The sequence below is a fragment of the Xenopus laevis genome, chromosome 6S (assembly GCF_017654675.1).
Source record: "Xenopus laevis strain J_2021 chromosome 6S, Xenopus_laevis_v10.1, whole genome shotgun sequence".
In the NCBI taxonomy this organism is placed as follows: domain Eukaryota; kingdom Metazoa; phylum Chordata; class Amphibia; order Anura; family Pipidae; genus Xenopus; species Xenopus laevis.
The window spans coordinates 90,666,928-90,686,236 of NC_054382.1; the positions used below are offsets into that span (position 1 = coordinate 90,666,928).

At 41.0% G+C, this 19,309-nt stretch overlaps 1 protein-coding gene across 1 annotated transcript in view; it reads right to left on the reverse strand.

Moving 5' to 3' along the window:
- Positions 1 to 793: 793 nt before the first annotated feature.
- Positions 794 to 19,309, reverse strand: part of LOC108719722 (acetyl-coenzyme A synthetase, cytoplasmic) — a 36,942-nt gene continuing 18,426 nt past the window's right edge. The window contains exons 12-18 of the mRNA XM_041567806.1: positions 13,310 to 13,366; positions 12,192 to 12,272; positions 7,878 to 7,986; positions 6,619 to 6,687; positions 4,953 to 5,129; positions 3,443 to 3,517; positions 794 to 1,822 (exon numbers count right to left, since the gene is read on the reverse strand). Of these exons, the coding sequence (XP_041423740.1) occupies positions 1,695 to 1,822; positions 3,443 to 3,517; positions 4,953 to 5,129; positions 6,619 to 6,687; positions 7,878 to 7,986; positions 12,192 to 12,272; positions 13,310 to 13,366 (696 nt within the window). The 3' untranslated portion in view covers positions 794 to 1,694. The remainder of the gene's footprint in view (positions 1,823 to 3,442; positions 3,518 to 4,952; positions 5,130 to 6,618; positions 6,688 to 7,877; positions 7,987 to 12,191; positions 12,273 to 13,309; positions 13,367 to 19,309) is intronic.

Below are 19,309 nucleotides of genomic sequence, written 5' to 3' on the forward strand. Positions count from 1 at the left end.
AGCAACTTAATTTGCTTTTTCTGGCAGTTCAGTGCAGCTGATCAAAGAGAAACTCGGGACATATTAGTACATATTTGGGACTGAGGGTTGAGTTGTCAAAAGGGGGGACGGTTGGGAGGTATGAAGCTGCTGTGTAACCATGGGTGCAGCCGTTCAAGCACATTATACACAGAAGATAACAGATACATTCTGAAGAATCCCATTGTATACTACAGAGCTTATCTGTTGTCTGCTGTTTAACCTGTGCCTTTTTTCCTTTTCCAGCTTTGAATGGCTGTTCCCATGGCTACACAGCAGCTTGTTTATATAAACTGCTTCTGCAGCCAACACGCCAGTTTTACCAGTACAGAGCAACAGTACATTATATTGTCGTTCGTTTAAAAGACTTTAATTTTTTTGGTGTTACTGTTCCTTTAAATGTAAGTTGTGGCAACAAAACAGTAATGAATCTATGGGGGTTACTTATTAAGCTCTGAATACCCAAAATTCCCTGAAATCCGAAAAAATTGTGATTTTTTTTTTTATAAAATCGGACTTTTAAAAAAATCAAGAATTTTTAGGAATTGATTAAACCCCGAGGGCTAAAAAGCACATATATACAAACACGGCATCTCAAACCTGTCGAGGTTGCAAAAAAGTTAATAGGAAGAGTCCCATTGATTTTTGGTTGTGTCGGGGGTTTCGGGCAATTTCACAATGTTTTCGAAGCTTCCAAAAAAAAAATAGTGAAAATCTGAGGTTTTCCCGCAAAGCAAATTTTTAGGAAAATGTAATAATAAATAAGCGTTAAAAACCTGAGCGGGTTAGATCGGAGTTTGTAGCAGCCGATATTGAGATAAATTTGGACCTTGATAAATAACCCCCTAAGCATTTACATACATTTCTGTGATTTGATATCTGTCCTTCCCAGCCATCGTTCTATTCCACAAATACAGATGAATAAGGGCCGTTAACATTTTCCTCATTTTAGACGTGATACCAATACACATTGACATCTGTGCAATTTCTTGCTTGTGTGGCTTAGGCTGCTGACAGCATATAGGAAACAACTTCCATATTAGTGCGGTAACACACAACAACCTTATAGTGTTCTGGGGGCTCATCCTGAGCAGGTCTAGTTGTTATGAGTTAATCCCTCATTCAAGTTTGACCCTACGTTAGTATATGAAGCTTGACTTGAGGAAAAATAAATGAGCAGAACCATCATTTTCTTTGGTGGGGGCAACTCCAGGATTTTTTTTGCGACGACTAAAAATTCTTGGTATTGTAGGCACTATCCTACAACCTCATTTTGGGGAAAATAAAGCAAGGTTTGCAGTACAGAATGAATGAATAGGAGAGAAGAATAGAAGCAGCCATGATGAGCTGTATAGTCACTATGCTGAGTGCTGGGAGCAGGTATTTAGTAACACAAACACGACAAGACAATCATTGGCAGGAAAGTTTTCTTTCATTAAAAATATGGAGGCTTTCTCTTCCCTTCAGCACTGACAATCCTCAGATTTCCAAAAGATGAGCAACCGTTGTGTTGTATCCAATTATAGCAATTGCATCCCAGTGTGTTTGCATTGAACTGCGTGGAAAGGGCTATAGGTGTAATGTAAGTAATCTTCCTTTAAAATGAGGAATTTTTCCCTGAAATTCACGATGTTGTCCAGTCCAGGCCAACGTGTTTATTTGCAGATAAGAGAACTTCATGCTGCTGCTTCACATCTTTGACTGAATAAGACTTCAACAATACTTGGGTCTGCGAGAGTCGATGTATCTCCCAAATCCTTCTCATTTCGAGCAATTTGCCTGAGAACACGTCGCATTATTTTTCCTGGGAAGACAGAAACCAAAAGATATATTTCTTGCAGTAACTGAAATGACATTTATCGTGTATGGTAAACCTTAATGCCCTCTGTACAGGAATGAGCCAGCCCGCAAGTCTATGTAACTTCAAGTGTGACAGATAATTTTATAGAAGAATCATTTGGACTGAATTGATTTTTCCAATAATGTAAATATGCAACATAGGGATGCAATAAGCGCCGTATTGACCCCCTTGCCTTCTTTGTATTGGGGCCCAGTTTCAGACAGTGTAAACCCATCACAGAACTACATATTACTACTCTGTGTCTATAGCAGATTATATTATCAAGCACTTATGGTAGTGTATCAGTTATCGGGAACAACGAGAAGCAGGGTCGGACTGGACCCTTGGGGGCCCACCGGGTTCCATACCTCAGGGGCCCCCACAGCGGACGTGTCACGTACGCCAGTGCACATGCATGGATGCCGGCGCAAATGTGTGAAAGTGCAGACGCCGGTGCGTATGCCTGCCGCTGTGCTGGCCCACAATTTGTTTTTTTTTATGGGCCCAGCCAAACGGGGAGCGTGTCTGGGCCGGCCCAGTCCGACCCTGCCGAGAAGTAAATGGAAAAGTATATTAATAAAGAAAGCCCATTAATTAATCTGAGCTACTGATGATATATATTGGCTCATTTACTAACAGCAGGAGAAGTACTGGACCCAAAAATGGCATCCGTGTTGTAGACTCATTCATTGTGACTAAAGCTGGCCATAGACGTAACAATTACGATATTTCTTGGAAAAGATCTTTCCAAAAAAGGTTGTTCATTTCAATACACACGTGTAGAGCTGAATCGTCAGATAGGCAGGTAGATATACAGGTAGAAACAATAGAATTCTACCTGTATCTGACGATTTAGCACTAACAATGGCTGATGTTCCTTCAAAGGCTCCCGAACAAAATTTTCCGACCGATCAACAAGCCGACCGATATCTTAGTCTTTTGCCTATATCAGTCGGATTGTCTCCTGCCATACACGTAGGGTTGCCAGCTGGCTGGTAAAAATTTTGCTTGATGCGAATGTTATTTATAGGGAAAAAACCCAAAAATATAGGAAGGCCTGTATTTTTTTTTTCAGAAAAGATGTGAACCCTAAATACACACCATACACGCACTGAATATGGGCTCCTTTTCTCTCAGAACCCACACATTATTATGGTAATATAACCTAAACTAACAGCATTTAAGAGATGCCTTCTTCTGAACAATGCCTACATTTACATTTTACAAAATGTGTGCCTATATTGGCAAACTGTGGGCCCTGCTGGTAAGCAATCTGGTAGAAAAAATGCTGCATTGCAGCCAAAAAAACACTATGGATTGTGCCTGTTATATAGCTTGCAATTTGCCTGTTGCAAGTACATTTAATATTCTAAACTAAGACAGTTTAGCTATAAATATGTACACAAACAAGCGTTACACTTCCAAAATTCGCGAATCTGGCTGAATTGTAAAATATTTCATTCCAAACTTTGCAATTTCCCATTAATTATTTTCCAATAATGTGCTAAGAAATGAATGATTACTAATGCTATACATATACACAGTGGTACCTTTAAATAAGTACATTTATACTATAATCTGTACCTGATCGTGTTTTTGGCAATCCAGGAGCATTCTGGATGAAATCTGGTGTTGCAATAGGTCCAATCTTTTCACGTACTACAAGTGAACAATATGAAAATGAAATCATATCTCTGTGAACATAGTTCCTGACTATTAAGATACTATTTGGGATACAAGACTCAATAGTATGAAGACCTTTCTGTAAAAGAGCCGCAGTTGCAACTGCAAGTTCAAGTGAAGATGAGTAAAATGGATGCAACATCTACTGCGTTTGGGAGAACCCTGGAGCTAACAAACTTGTCTGCACTTCTAGGTTCCCACAGTGGATTGCATCAATACCTGCATCAGACTTGCACCAAAAGAATTACAAGCTAATGCCATTTTAACACTGCATACTAGTGACACAATCCCAACACGGAAAGTGCAACTTGCACCAGGTTTTCCACTGCACACACACATATCTAGAGCAACTGTAGTGGATGCAACTTTACAATGACGCCGGACAAATGTTACATTGTGGGTAAAAACATGAACGTTTGAGCCTGGATTTTGAACTTTGTACACTGCAGTGCATTCAAAATAATGCTTCAGACATAATAAAATGTACACTCCCAGTCTTAATATCAATATCTCAAGGAAGCATTTGAGCCCTAGCTGCAGAATGTGAGCTCCTTAGGTATAGATTTCACACTGCATTTACATCAATATCTTGTGCTACTTTGTGCTTAGTACAGGGGAACCATACACTGGTATCTCTGAGATATGAGAAGACACAGGGTGATGTTCCTGCTGTGGCTACGGCCATGCCTCCTACTGGACTGTTGCAGTTTAACTGTGTATTCTTAAAGTATGGGTACACAAAAGCAGCCTGTGACACATGCAGTATTACATTTATGTCACTCACATACATACAATACATGTATGTACATAACACTACTACAAAACATAATAGAGAAAGAAATTAAGAGTTTATTGAATATAAATATATACCATGACGAATATTAAGGGGGTTATTTGCTTAACTCCAAATTTATCTCATATTTTATTAAAAAAAAAAACACAACCGAACTCCCATACTGATTTGACCTTATTTATTAATGAAAAAAACTCGAATTAATCGTTTTGGGAAAAAACCTGATAAAAACGTATGAAAAACCCGAATCGTCCGTTTTTTCAGACTTTTTTTTCCAGAATCACTTGATTTTTTGAAGTTTTTGGCAAAAAACCCCGAATGTTTTGGATTTTCAGGCTAAATTATGAGCAAACCACGATATATTCATATCCTCTCCTATTGACTTATACAGGATCTCGACAGGTCTGAGATGGTGGATTTTCATTTTTTCGTGTTTTTTTTTTTGTATAATAAATCTTTTTCCACGAAGAAATTCCAGTTTGAACAGATAAATTTGAGGTTTAGTAAATAACCCCCTAAGTGTCAGGAGCTAAGATACACCCATAAGATCCCTAACCACGGAGCTTACACTCTAATCCAACTGAAATTTGAAATAGCAATTTTTCTTTTAATCCCCACCTTGCTTCTTCAGCTCCTCTGCAATCCGTTCTGTGTATTTCATGCCGTCTTTTAAAATGATGAAGCAGTAGATGCATTCTCCCTTTACCTGGTGTGGGCGGCTCACAACAGCAGCCTCTGCCACTGCTGGGTGCTCTGTCAGGGCTGCCTCTACCTCTGCTGTGCTTAGTAGGTGTCCTGCAATGCAAATGCAGATACAAGTCAACATCCATCCCTCCTAATAATAATGTGGCAAAGTATATAGACACTGAGCTAGATTTATGGTTCACATGCTTCCTGAATGCTTTATTTAGTAAGACTCCGGTACTATGAGGGTTACATAATATAAGGAGCAACATTTACTGCAATTCTTATCACCTGCAGTCAAGTCGCATTTATCACCCACGTATTTAAAAGAAAACATTTTCTTTTCCCTCTTCTTCCTCTTTTCCTTGTTGATTGTTATTAAGAGGCACTCCAAAATTGATATATATATATATATATATATATATATATATATATATATATATATATATATATATATATACAGAGATCCAGTATGGTGCACTCTGTAAACATTCATTCACATGCCTGTGAGCAGGTCAAAAAAGCCATATTTACCACAATGAAAAGACCGCACCAATCAGGTATTGAAATAAATATTTATTCAACGTTCTGAAGACGGCACAAGTGAGGAACCTAAATGTTGAATAAATATTTTTTCACTTTTTTTCAAGACCTGATTGGTGCGGTCTTTCATTGTGGTATATATATATATATATATATATATATATATATATATATATATATATATATATATATATATATATATATATGGCAAAGGAGAGCACACCTATAGAAATCAAATGCCTGGGTGCTGGTTAAGAACTGTAAGCAATTTAACAATGAATGCTGCACAGGTCTTAGCAACAAAACAAATTGAGATTTTCAATAAAAACATTCGCAATAATATTCTCAATAATTAAGGCAGATATTACATAATAGGACTCTTAATAAAACTATATCAAGAGAGCAGAAGTGAAGTAACATTGTTTTGCTTATTGCAGTTGTGAAGAATGATAGGGGGATAAATTCCCCTGTTAGAGCATTTAAAGGAACAGTAACGCCAAAAATAAAGTATTTTAAAGGAGAACTAAACCCCCCACAATGTTAAGTCCCCACTGGCTCCCTTCCTTCGGCCTCCTCCCTGCCTCCCCCTGCACAGTCTTACCCCAGAATTCTGTCCCCTCTTGAAATAGTGACTGCACATGCAGAGTGAGCGCAGTGGAACTCACAGGCGTCATCTTCTTCTCTTCAGTAATCTTTGTGAAGTGAGTGGCGGAATGGCGCATGCCCAAGTAAAACTGGTGTGTTTGCTTTATAGTATATATATATAAACAAGTTGCTGTGTAACCATAGGAGCAGCTATTTAAGCACATGACACACAGTAAATCACACATTAGTTCTGAAGAATCCCATTGTATAGTTTAGAGCTTATCTGTTATATTTTCATTACTTTAATACACTTCCATTTTTTGGTGTTACTGTTTCTTAAAGTTGTATATTGTAGATTATCGGCAGGCTGTCTGTTTTTCTGCTGACTATCTAAAATCTACAGGGGAAATGTTTAAACATAGCACTGTAGCATTTAGCATCAGACTGCGTGTACATGTTTCTTTTACTATACCTGAAACATTAAGCATGTCATCAATCCTTCCTGTAATCCAAATGTAGCCATCTTTATCCCTTCTGCAACCTGATACATAAAGGATACAGCATGAAGTTAATATGTCAATTGTCTATGAACACACAAAAACAATAAACTACCGCATACATGGATTATCATCCACTCTCCCTATACAATGCTGCTTATCTCCTGAACATATTTTAATGGCGCTATTGCTCGCAGAAAACACGTTGAGACTCTGGCTGAGTTATCTCTAAATTAAGAGAAATTTACTATAAATTGTGCTGCCATGGAAATTAAAATTCCAGTTTAAAGAGAATAAAATTCTATATACAATATAGAGCAAGAGGATGTTTTCTTTGTATAGGTACTGGATGTATTCTTTATAAACCCATTATCTAGAGATATCATACATTTCTCTGAAGCCCTATTAACATATCTATAAAGTCCTATTTACAAACATTTCTTCATTTTCAACTGATTTGCTTTTTTTTGTAATAAAAATCATAAATGCATGATTACGGAGATAAGTCTATTGTGTGTTACTTTTTAAATGCATTTATGGGGCCTATTTACTAAACCGCAGATTTTTCAGGTCAGGCTTTTTGACGCCAAAAATCGGAGAAAATTGCGAGGAAAAACTGCAACATTTCTTGGATTTATTATGCAACAAAACGACAACATCTGAAAATACTCCAGCTAAAACCTGTTGACATCATATAGAATGTCAACAACTGGAAGATCTTTCTTTGATTCGTGGTTTTAGAGACAGTGAGTTTAGTTGTGGTTTCAAAAATTTCTAAAAAACACTATAATGAGACTAAAATGTTGATTAATAGGCCTCCAAATGTCTTTAATAAATTTAGTTGTCTGACAGACAGGGATGCCTTGTCAACTGTGTACCCACAGGTAACAAAGCGCCTAAAAATACCAGCCTCTCCACTTTCATTGGAGTTGATGCATATAGAACACTTTACATGCAGTGATTCTAATACATGTGGAAGGGGAGGTATTTGAGAGTTTTGTGGCCTGTGGTCCAAAGGCATGATACTCCAGATCACAGACCCGTCTTCTGGAAAACTTCTGTTTCCAAGCATTGTGGATAATAGATTCCATGACGATATAATTCAGATGCCCAAATAATAATAATAATATAATAACATAGGATCGTGTTGCTCAATAGCCTCATTTTTATTCCCTAACCCCTTTCATCATAATTTGAGAAGCAAGCAAAATCCTTTCTGCAGAGAAGTGCTTACCATCGCCCGCTACATAATACCCAGGGAATTTTTTGAAGTAGGTATTTTCATAGCGTTCATGGTTTCCATAAAGAGTTCTCATTATTGATGGCCATGGCTGCTTGAATACCTGCATCACAAAGTTTTCCCAGATTAGTATATGAAACTTTAATAACATAAATGAATTAGTAATTAACATCATAACATGCAAATCCCAGTACTAATTATGTCAGAGTAATTTAATGTTTACTATGTAGATAAAGGAAAAGAATTAGGTACCCGCACTCAAGGAGATTCAAACAGGGGATAAGCCCCTTGCGTGTTTGTTACATCACACTGTTTCGGGACGTCCCCCTTTGTCAGGTGACCCAGGTATTCCCAGGGTCTGTGCACCAGGCTGATATCAGTATTGAAGGGCCCAGGTGTGCACGTGACTTTCTTGCTACAGTTACTATGTAGACAAGTCTTACGTAACCTCATAATTAACCTAGTTTCACAATTAGACACTGCATCAACCCATTAGTAGTTAAGTTACCATAAGGCTTATTTATGCACTTTAACTGGGTACAGCTGAGCTCTGGAAGGAGCAAATAGGGTTGGGGGTTTTTTTTTTGTTTGTTTTTTTTTTTGGTAGGGAGCTAACATCCCTAAAGAACACTTGCACTTGTTAATCATGAGTAAATTCACGAGCACTAAACAACAAGGCGCTAATATGGGTTAAGTAATAAGGGCAATGCGCCGCAGTACTACAAGTAATTGGTGGGTATGTTAGCACTGGCACTGGCACTATGGTTCACTGGCATTAACTAATTATTTTTCCTTCTTATTTAGTACTATTAGCATCGTCACTTGGTTTTAAAGGGGAAGAAGAACTAACAAATGGAAGGACATAAGTTTATTAATAATACATGTTAAATTCACAACAGTAATTTAAAACAACACTGGTATTTTAAATTGATAATGCACAGGTATCATGTATAGGTATGGTGAATTGTAACAATACTGGCTGTATACTGAGACACTTATTAATAATATCACTTTAAGGGAATTTTAATCGATTGGGGTTCAATTGTATGATGGGATGCTCCTTTTAAGATCTATTTTCATGCTGCTGTACTGAATGTATGTAATTAACTGTTGAAAATAAAAATAAAAATAAATACAAAAAAAAAAAAAAAACAAACCGTAACCTCATAATTAACCTAGTTTCACAATTAGACACTGCATCAACCCATTAGTAGTTAAGTTACCATAAGGCTTATTTATGCACTTTTTTGATTTGTTGACTTTTTTATGCATGGTGTCTTGATTTTTATCTGGGCTTTATATGTTCCCACAGGGTAAACTATTTACTATACAGGTATGGGTTCCGTTATCCGGAAACCCGTTATCCAGAAAGAGCTGAATTAAGGAAAGGCTGTCTCTTAGACTCCATTATAATCAAATAATCCAAAATTATTTCCTTATTCTCTGTAACAATAATACAGTTCCTTGTACTAGATCTAAACTAAGATATAATTAATCCTTATTGAAAGCAAAATCAGCCTATTGGGTTTATTTAATGTTTACATGATTTTCTAGTAGACTTAAGGTATGAAGATCCAAATTCTGGATAACAGGTCCCATACCTGTATATATTACTATTAATGATAGAATATATCAACTCCTTTAGACTTCATTTATTCTACAGACTTTGGTCTATCAGCCCACTGGGATCTGACTAAACGTGTGCAACTGTGCCTCTATACAAGTTATTCTCCACAGATAAATAACACCTTCTCAGGGAAAGTGATTTAATAAAGATGAATGTAACTCTAGGTATTAAATGAAGAGGTGGGAACAGGCTCTGGAAGCTGCAGCCTAATCTGATGCAGTGATGCTCTATCTGACCAAATCACACCCCAGTCCCACCAACAAGTCTCTGATGAACCTTTTTACATGTTTCTACATAAACACATATAAATACATCTGTGTGATGTAAATGTAGTATACAATGGTTTCTTTAGAATAATTTTCCCTGTGTGATAGTGAAGTTAATGGTGGGGACATATACAACAGATGCAGCACACACTCATGCACTTAGGCTCAGGACCAGAGGCTCATAGGCGGATTTTCTATAAGGCTTGGGGAGGCTAAGCCTCCCCAAACCTGTCTGGCACCCTAATAAAATTTTAAAAAAACTTGCTCCCTTACTGACCTGCGCTGCGCTGCTATTTTAAAAGGAGTGGAAAGCTTACTGCAGTCCTTCCCGGTTCTGCTGCAACCAGCTATGCTCTGATTGGATCATTCTCCTCATGACTCCTCCAATCAGAGCGCAGCTCTCTTGACACACAGTAAAATGTACCAATTAAGGCTACAGATGTAGGTGGGGCTGGAGAGATCTTATCTTATTGAAGGGACTGTAGAAACGATGTGTATGCTGTAACCTTTGCCAAAGCACACCACTAGCTCATGTGCTGCAGATTTCATCCCACTCTCACAGGTTCTATAGGTACTATACTGTTTACCTTCTGAAAGCTGCCTCACTTGCTGGATTTAACATTTTGTCACCTAGCATCAGTAATATTCCTATAACCCTTGCAGTAGTCCTAAATTAACTCTTTTCCCCTGAAAAAAATTTTTTGCGCTTTGGGGGTTTTTGTTTTTGCACTTGAATTTTTTTTGTCATTGTTTTGTTAATTTTTGGTTAGTTAAGGCAGAGTTCTCATGAAACTGCATGGATGGGCTATAACCCTATGTTTCAGTGTAGCGTGACAATGTGTGTGTGTGTGTGGGGGATCTGAATGTCGGGCATCAGTACCCACTGTATATAATATGTCTGGGTGCCTACCTACTGCTTTTCACTGTATGCATCTCACTGCATATAAATGTATGGGGTGTCACTGTCCATTGCATCTCACTGCATATAATGTTCCTGGGGTGTCAGTACCCACTATCTTCCTGTCAGTAAAAAAAAAATTCATTTAAGCTAACGTACCTAGGACACAATGCTTTAAAGGGGTGGTTCACCTTTCAATTAACTTTTAGTATGTCATAGAATGGCTAATTCTAAGCAACTTTTCAACCGGACTTCAAAATTTATTTTTAATAGTTTTTTAATTATTTGCCTTCTTCTTCTGACTCTTTCCAGCTTTCAAACAGGGGTCACTGACCCCATCTAACAACAAATGCTCTAAGGCTACAAATGTACCGTTATTGCTACTTTTTATTCCTCATCTTTCTATTCAGGCCTCTCCTATTCATATTCCAGTCTCTTATTCAAATCAAGGCATGGTTGCTAGGGGAATTTGGACTCTAGTAATCAGATGGCTGAAATTGCAAACTGGAGAGCTGCTGAATAAAAAGCTAAATAACTCAAAAACCACAAATAATAAAAAATGAAAACCATTGCAAATTATATCAGAATATCACTCTCTACATCATGTTAACAGTTAACTCAAAGGTGAACAACCCCTTTAATGTGCCAACAGTTTATACTTTTTTTTAGCCCTTAGGGTTAAAAAATATAGTAATTGTTGCAGTGTTTGATTTAGGCTGAGAACCCATACAAACAAACCAGATTTCAGTCTACAGCACATTTTCAATTTAAAAAAGATTTCAATTTAACACTCCACAAAACGATGTCCCCTTTATTAGAATTAAGGGGAATAACTGTGAACAAAGACAGATGGATAACCCCTTTTATGTAACCTCAGTTGGAATCTCATGGAAGTGCACGTGTTAGTACTTTTACATCCTGAGCATTTTAGAAAAGCACTACCACTACCAAAAGCACTACCACCTGCACTTCTGCACAGTTTTCCTGAAAGTTAGTAGACACTGCTTGAAGTGGTTTGGGGGGAACAGAACAAAATTTTTACGCCAACAGATCAATGTCTGAGATTAGCTTTAGGTCCCTCTTTAGCCTCCCCAAACAAAAAATTCACCCTCCGCCTATGCAGAGGCTCTTCAGGAATTGCAGGGGAAACAGAAAAGACATAATTATAACAGAGACAATTGGAAAGGAAACAAAACGCAGAAGTGACAAAAATAGAAAATATGACATAGCTATAAATATTTTACGATTTTTCAACAAAGCACCTCTCAGTACAGACACAAGAGGGAGCAGAGCCCAGTGGATTGGCTGATTCTCAGACAACGTTTATACACTGGCCAAAAATCAGCACCTCCTGGTATTAGCCTTTTTGTGTAGAGCTTAGCTTAGGACAGAGTTTAATCTATCGCCAATGCCATACCAGGATTTTTCTCCACCTGCGTATATATCCAGGTGGAGAAACAACATGGCGTGGCATTAGCCCAAGTGTTTCCAAGGATCTTCTGTTGCAATCTGCTTACCAAGTAGCCCTCGGCTTCCCCTTCTAACTCCTTTCCATGTTCATTCAGAACAGCAGGGACAACTCCAAAAAATGGAAAGGTCTGTAAAAAGCAAAAAATGTAACCCATGGTCAGAAAACTGAGGGGACTGGAAAACAACCAATAAAACAAAAAACAAAACACTGCAGTGTATGGTACTCAAAGATTTGGTTTTTAAATAAGCTTTTAAAAGCTTTTTATTCTGACTAATGTAAATATAAAAAACAAATGCTTATTTGATAATTAATTTAGGAGACCTATAGTTAATACAATTGAATCAATTTGAGATTGAATCTACCGTGTGCAAATTTTTGAGATACTTTTTGTATAAACATTTATGTATAAGTAATAATGTCACACACCACTTAAAATTTCAAGCTCAGTAGACTCTCATTTAGAGGAGAACTAAAGCCTAACTACATTATGCTTTGGGGTTCTGTACCAGTCCAAGGCAGCCACAGTCCTTTAGCAGTAAAGATCTGTGTCTCCAAAGATGTCGCAGTAGCTCCCCATCTTCTTTTCTGCTTTTTCACTGCACATGCTCTGTGCTACTGTCACTTACTTAGGGTCCACACTGTACCAACAAGAATATCTGTTTTAAAAGCCTTTATTTTGCTTTTCTTAGGCTTAATGATCAGGACAGTTACAATATAAGGCTGATTAGTAATTAATACAGATAATTACTACATGGCAGCACAGAAACCAGTGCAATTAGCATCAAAATGTAATAATCAGCCCTGTAGCATCAGCTTATATTACAGACCAACTTCATTTTCTGCTGTTTAATTAGTGACGACCCCTAAGCTTAGCTTCTCAACAGCTGCTCAGAGCCCACTGTGCATGTGAGCGTCACAGACACTTTCCAAGATGGTGACCCCCTGTGACAAGTTTGAAGTCCTGGATCATTGCTGCTATTGACAAGCTGAAACTTTAGGCTTTAGGAAACTTGAGACTTTAGTTCAGTATATAAAATATGACATTTTTAGTCACATTCATTCTTAGGGTTTAGTTCTCCTTTAAGCAGCAGTGTGCACAGCTATTTATAATAAAATTGTTTAACTAATTTTTTTCTCTTTTCTACAACTAACAGCACCACTTACAGCTGATCCAGGTTTCAGAGGGGTAGCGGCAGGCAAGGGAGTTACCACATGGCCACCCTTAAGAAAGAAAACAAAGAGGCATGTTTAACTTAAATCACATCCAAATGGAAAATCCTTGAAGCGAGACCCATGCATAGAAGTAAAAGGCATGCTTGTGAGAATCTATGGCCCCGAAATACTGAAATCATTGCTAACAAGGTTGTGCTAATATGATTGGACCATACAAAAAGAGGATCAGGTATAAGGGGGAATGATGGTGGGATGGGAGGAGGATGGGTTTCTGGGTGCTTTTTTAGAAAATAATGAAAAAGCACACACCAAGAGAGTATACAAAATTCCCTTTTATAGCTTTATACACTTGATTTGTGCCCTTAATCTGATAGGTGCGGTTACTGTATAAATTAAACAATAAGATACAGAGGGGCTACACGGAGCTAAATCTACAGTGCAGGGAAACTGAAGCTCAGAGCAGCAGAAGGGTGCATTCAACTCCTCCAGCTACTTCCAAGCCCAATTTTCATACAAGAATTCCCATAGGGAGGAAGCACACCAAACAATTGGCTTTGCCTTTTTAGAACATTTATTCAGCAGAGTTGGCACAAGCGGGGGCGGAGCTAAATGGCGGTCGGGTAGGCAGCAGAATCACGAGCTCTGTCGCTACACTACCCTGAACAGCCCATCCTGGCCCTAATATCGGAGGAATAGTGGAGGAAAGGATTGCCTGTCACCCGGGGACAAAGCTGAGCCAGGCGATATGCGCAGAAACGCACCGAAAGTGAGGTCTGACACCGCTGCCAAGCTAGAGCAGTTTGCGAGAGGCCCAGCCCAAAATGGCGCGCGGCACTCGTCTTCGCCGCCATCACCGCGAGTGACGCAGCAGTCTCCGAAGCCACCAGCTATGGAGTCGGCTCCCGCAGTTACAGAGCCGCCGGTCCCGACTATCCAGGACGTACTCGCGGCCATCACTACCTGCCAGACCACAATCACGGCGACGCTCACTGCCAAAATAGAGGAGGTGAAGGTGGAGTTATCTCTCTTCAAACAAGACGTGCAGGTAATCCGCGAGAGAACTGGGGCACTGGAGGGGAGAGTAAGTGCACTTGAGGACACTACTGCCTCGATGCCGGCTGATATAGCGCAAATACATAAACAGCTCAAGCAAGCCACTGACCGCATGGAAGATACGGAGAACCGTCAGAGGCGCTCTAACATTAGAGTTGTGGGCCTACCAGAGCGCAGTGAGGGCCGAGCTCCTGAGACCTTTGCAGAACAATGGCTTAAGGATATGCTGGGGGCAGAGATTTTTTCCACACAATTTGTGGTGGAAAGGGCCCACAGGGTCCCCACCAGAGCTCTTCCTCCTGGAGCTCCACCAAGGCCCTTCCTTATCAAGTTATTGAACTACAGGGACAGAGATGTGGCTTTGCAGACCGCAAGGAAGAAGGGCGACATTATCTTTCAAGACACCAGAGTCTCTTTATATCCTGATTATTCTGCAGCCCTACAACGCCAACATAGCACCTTTGCCGGGGTAAAAAGGCGCCTGAGAGAATTAGGCATTGGATACAGCATGATGTTCCCAGCCAAGCTACGGATAATGGATGGCGGCAAAGTGCAATTATTTGAGCACCCCACAACCGTGTCCCACTGGTTGGACGCGCGTCCGCAGCAAAATAACCGGAGCCCTCCACGCAGACGGGCCTCCCCAGACCGCTCCAATTAACATCCCTACAGTGTAACCCTAAACCGTGAGTAACATGCTCATTTGTGAGCCATGGGTCAGAGCCACTGATCCGGGTTTGGATCATTCCGGGACAGAACACGCTGTTGCGTTTGTGCACTGGACATGTTGTGGGATGGCTCACTCTAGTCCATGGGTCAGTTACCCAACCGGGGTAGTGCCTTGCACCTGAGGGGAAATTTAGCAAGCCAAAGCCGGGCTGGCTTTACTATGAAGATTGCCTTTCCTTTCCTCCCCCCTTTTTTCTTTTTTTCCTCTGATTGGGGCATACTACTGGTCCACAGAGCTCGCAGCTACAACAAAACCTAACAGCTGTGAGATAGACTGTATGCTAAAAACTTTTGGACTCAGCATATAAGACTGATACCGATTTATAGTTTAAGTTCTATAGATTGGTTAATGGGTTTAGGCTCCACCTCCAGGAAAACCCTGTTTTGGGATTAATGTATCTCCAAATATATGTGGGGGGATACCGGGTGGGGGGACTGTTGGGGAAATGTATATATCTCTGTCCTTTTCTTCTCCTTTCTCTTCTATTCTCTTTCTCTTCCCTTTCTACCAGGTGCTATACCTCTGCATGGGCACGCATGAACTGTTGTATAATGTTGCTAAACTGTGTACTGATTTCTTGGTGGGTATGCACTGAGGGCACTAGACCACCCAATATGGAGATGCAATGGGTACCGACACAATTAGAGTAGTCTCCTGGAATGTCAGGCGAATCAATGATAAGGTGAAACGCTCTTTAGTATTAGATCATTTTCGGTAGCTCAAAGCGGATATACTTCTACTCCAGGAGACCCATCTAGTTGGGCAAAGAACGAAAGCTCTTAAGAGGCGCTGGTTAGGGCCCACTTACCATGCAGAATACTCTACGTATTCCAGAGGGGTAGCCATTCTTTTTCGGAAGTCCACTAAAGCCCAAATAGAAACTATTGTGTCAGACAGAGGAGGCAGATACTTAATCCTTAAAGTTTTACTATCTTCTCGCACTTTTGTCCTAGTTAATGTGTATTCCCCGCCCCCTGGTGATGTTGAATTATTGAAGGTAATCCTGGGAAAGATTGCAGGGATTGGAGACTATCCCACTATTTGGATGGGGGATTTTAATGCCACTCCTAACCCGGGGATAGATAGGCTCAAACAGGCCGGTAGAGTCTCTTCAGCCCTGGGAGACTGGCTTAAAGCCTCAAATCTGACTGATGTGTGGAGGTGGACACACCCCTCCACGCACCAATACTCCTGCTATTCCTCTGCCACTTCGGCCCTCTCTAGAATAGACCTTGCCCTTGCCTCCCCTCTGGCCCTACCATACATGGGTTCAATAGAATACACAACTCGAATATGTTCGGACCATGCCCCCCTTCAACTAGATCTGAAATTAGGAACGCGAACAGGGATCCGTCAATGGAGACTTCCTCCAAAGTAGATCCATCATGCCCAGGTAAAGGATGCTTTCACTGCCCAATATAAACTGTACTGGGAGACTAACGCCGGAACGGCCCAGGAGCAGATAGTCTGGGATGCTAGCAAAGCATACGCTAGGGGTACCTATATCTCTCTAATTAAAGCAGCAAGGATTACCTTGGACCATAAATTGGCCAACTCCCGTCATGTGCTGGAGAGAGCCGAATTGGAATATGTGGAACTCCCACAGGAGCGGCAGGCAGAGACCTTAGCGACTGCTCAGAGAGAGCTTAACCTTGCTTATGTAGAAAAATACACCCAATGGGAGTTGCACAGGGTCTCCTCCTGGTACGACAAGGGGGACAAATGTGGCAGGCTTTTGGCAATATTGGCTAGGGAACCATCCCAACTAACTCACATACCCTTAATTCTTACGAGGGACGGCCACGAAGTCAGGGAACAACACTGCATAGTATCAGAATTCGTTAAGTTCTACACTAACCTATACAGGTCAAAGCTCACGGCTTCGGCGGATGAGATAGCCCGCTATTTAGATGGAGTCCCTATATCTAGGCTCCCCCCTGAAGCAGCTGAGAAGCTTAATGTGCAAATTACCCCTGAGGAAGTCACTGCGGCTATAAACTCGTTTCCCAACAGTAAGGCGCCTGGACCTGATGGTCTTCCAGTTGATTGGTATAAAGCCCACATAAGCACGGTAGGGCCTAAGCTTTGCTCCCTCTTTAATTCTGTCTTGCAGGGAACTCAGTTGCCTGACAGTTGTGGTCTGGCCACCATCACTTTAATACCCAAAGAGGGGAAAGCCCCTGAAAGATGTGAGTCATATAGACCCATCTCTCTCCTTAATGCCGACATTAAAGTGCTGGCTAAAGTGTTGGCGAACAGATTAAAGCTGGTAATAGATAACATTATCCATCCAGATCAGACTGGTTTTATGCCCCAAAGAGCCACAGATATTAATGTCAGGCGCATATTTACGAACATTGGGCCACGCACCAAAATGGGGGAGAGAGGGTTGTGGTGTCCCTTGACACAGAAAAGGCCTCCGATACAGTGGAGTGGCCTTATCTGTGGGCAACACTAGAGAGATTTGGACTGGGCGATAACTTCATTAGGTGGGTCAAAGCAATGTACTCTGCTCCTAGAGCCAGGCTCCTGGTGAATACAATGTTGTCCCGCTACAGAGGGGAACCAGGCAGGGGTGCCCACTATCCCCCTACCTCTTTGCCCTGGCCATTGAACCAGTAGCCATCCGAGTGCGAGCCAGTGTGACCATTGTGACCCTTAAGATGCAGAGGTTGGAGGAAAAGGTCTCAATGTACGCGGATGATATGCTGGTTTATTTAGCAGACCCAAGAGAGTCCATTTCAGCTCTTTTAGAGGAGGTCTCCACCTTTGGGAATCTGTCGGGCCTCAAAGTAAACTGGGGGAAGTCCCTGGTCTTTCCCATTGATCCTGATGCACAAAGGGACCCCCAGCATGGCCCTCAGCTACAGTGGGTTACTACTTTCAAATACCTGGGAATAGTGATACATAGGGATGCCCCCAGATATCTGGACTTGAATTTGACGCCTGTCATATGTAGCATGAAAACCAAGTTCCAATACTGGTCCGGTCTCCCACTGTCCTTGCCAGGCAGGATTAACCTCCTCAAAATGGTGCTGCTACCAAAGCTGCTCTATGTGTTTCATAATTCACCTATTTTACCCACTAAGGCATGGTTTCGTGAGCTAGACGCCTTGGTGAGGGGCTTTGTTTGGGCTGGAGAGAGACCGAGGATTAAAACCCAGATGTTGCAAGCCCCACTAAGAAAAGGGGGACTAGCCCTCCCTAACTTTCTTCTATATTTCTATGCCAGTCAGCTGGTGTATGCCTGGTGGTGGCTTAACCCGGACCCTAATAACCAGGCCACGGTCATTGAGGCAGCGGTGGTCTCTTCATTTGAGGCTTTGGCCAACCAGTTGCACAGAGGGCTCCCCTCTGCCTCTAGATTGACGCATCCCATGAGAACAGTGACTCAGGTATTCCACAGAACTGTAATACTTCCCTACAAGGCCTTGGCCAGTTGGTCCAAATCGACCCAATTTGGGGTAATCCCAAACTCCCACAATTTAGCACTCTACCAGATGCTGGGGTATGGGCTGGAGCGGGGGTGAAACTACTGGGGGACGTGGTACAGGGGGATGTCCTGAAACAATTTGCCCAGCTCAAAGATGATTTTGCTCTTCAAAATCATATGTTGTTCCGATTTTTACAATTTAGACATGCCTTCCAGGCCCAATTTCCCACTGGCACTTTGACACTTGCAGCATCCACCCTGGAGAAATATCTCCATAGGGCAGAACTCACCAAAGCGCTAAGTTGGTTCTATGCCATGTTACTTCAGGACAGTTTTGATCCCGTAAAAGTCGTTGCCTTGAAATGGTCCCAAGACCTTCCCCAAATAGAGGAGGAAGCTTGGAAAGACATATTGGATCAAATACCGGACACTTCCATTTCAGTACGGGACAGGTATATTTGCACCAAATTTTTCAACAGGGTCTATCTGACTCCGCATAGGATGGCACAGATTTACCCCGGGTGCCCGGATATTTGTGTGAAATGTAATCAAGATGTGGGCACTTACATGCATGTTTTTTGGGATTGCCCCAAAATACAGCGCTTTTGGTCTGAGGTGTTAGGGGTTGTGGGTTCTGCTGCAGGACTGCCGACCATACGGTCTCCTGCCTTTTGCGACACGCTGAGGGACTAATGTTAAAGTCAAATGAAAGGCTGTGCTTGCTACAACTCTTGCACTATGCAAGGAAAGCCATATTAATGACCTGGAAAGCTGT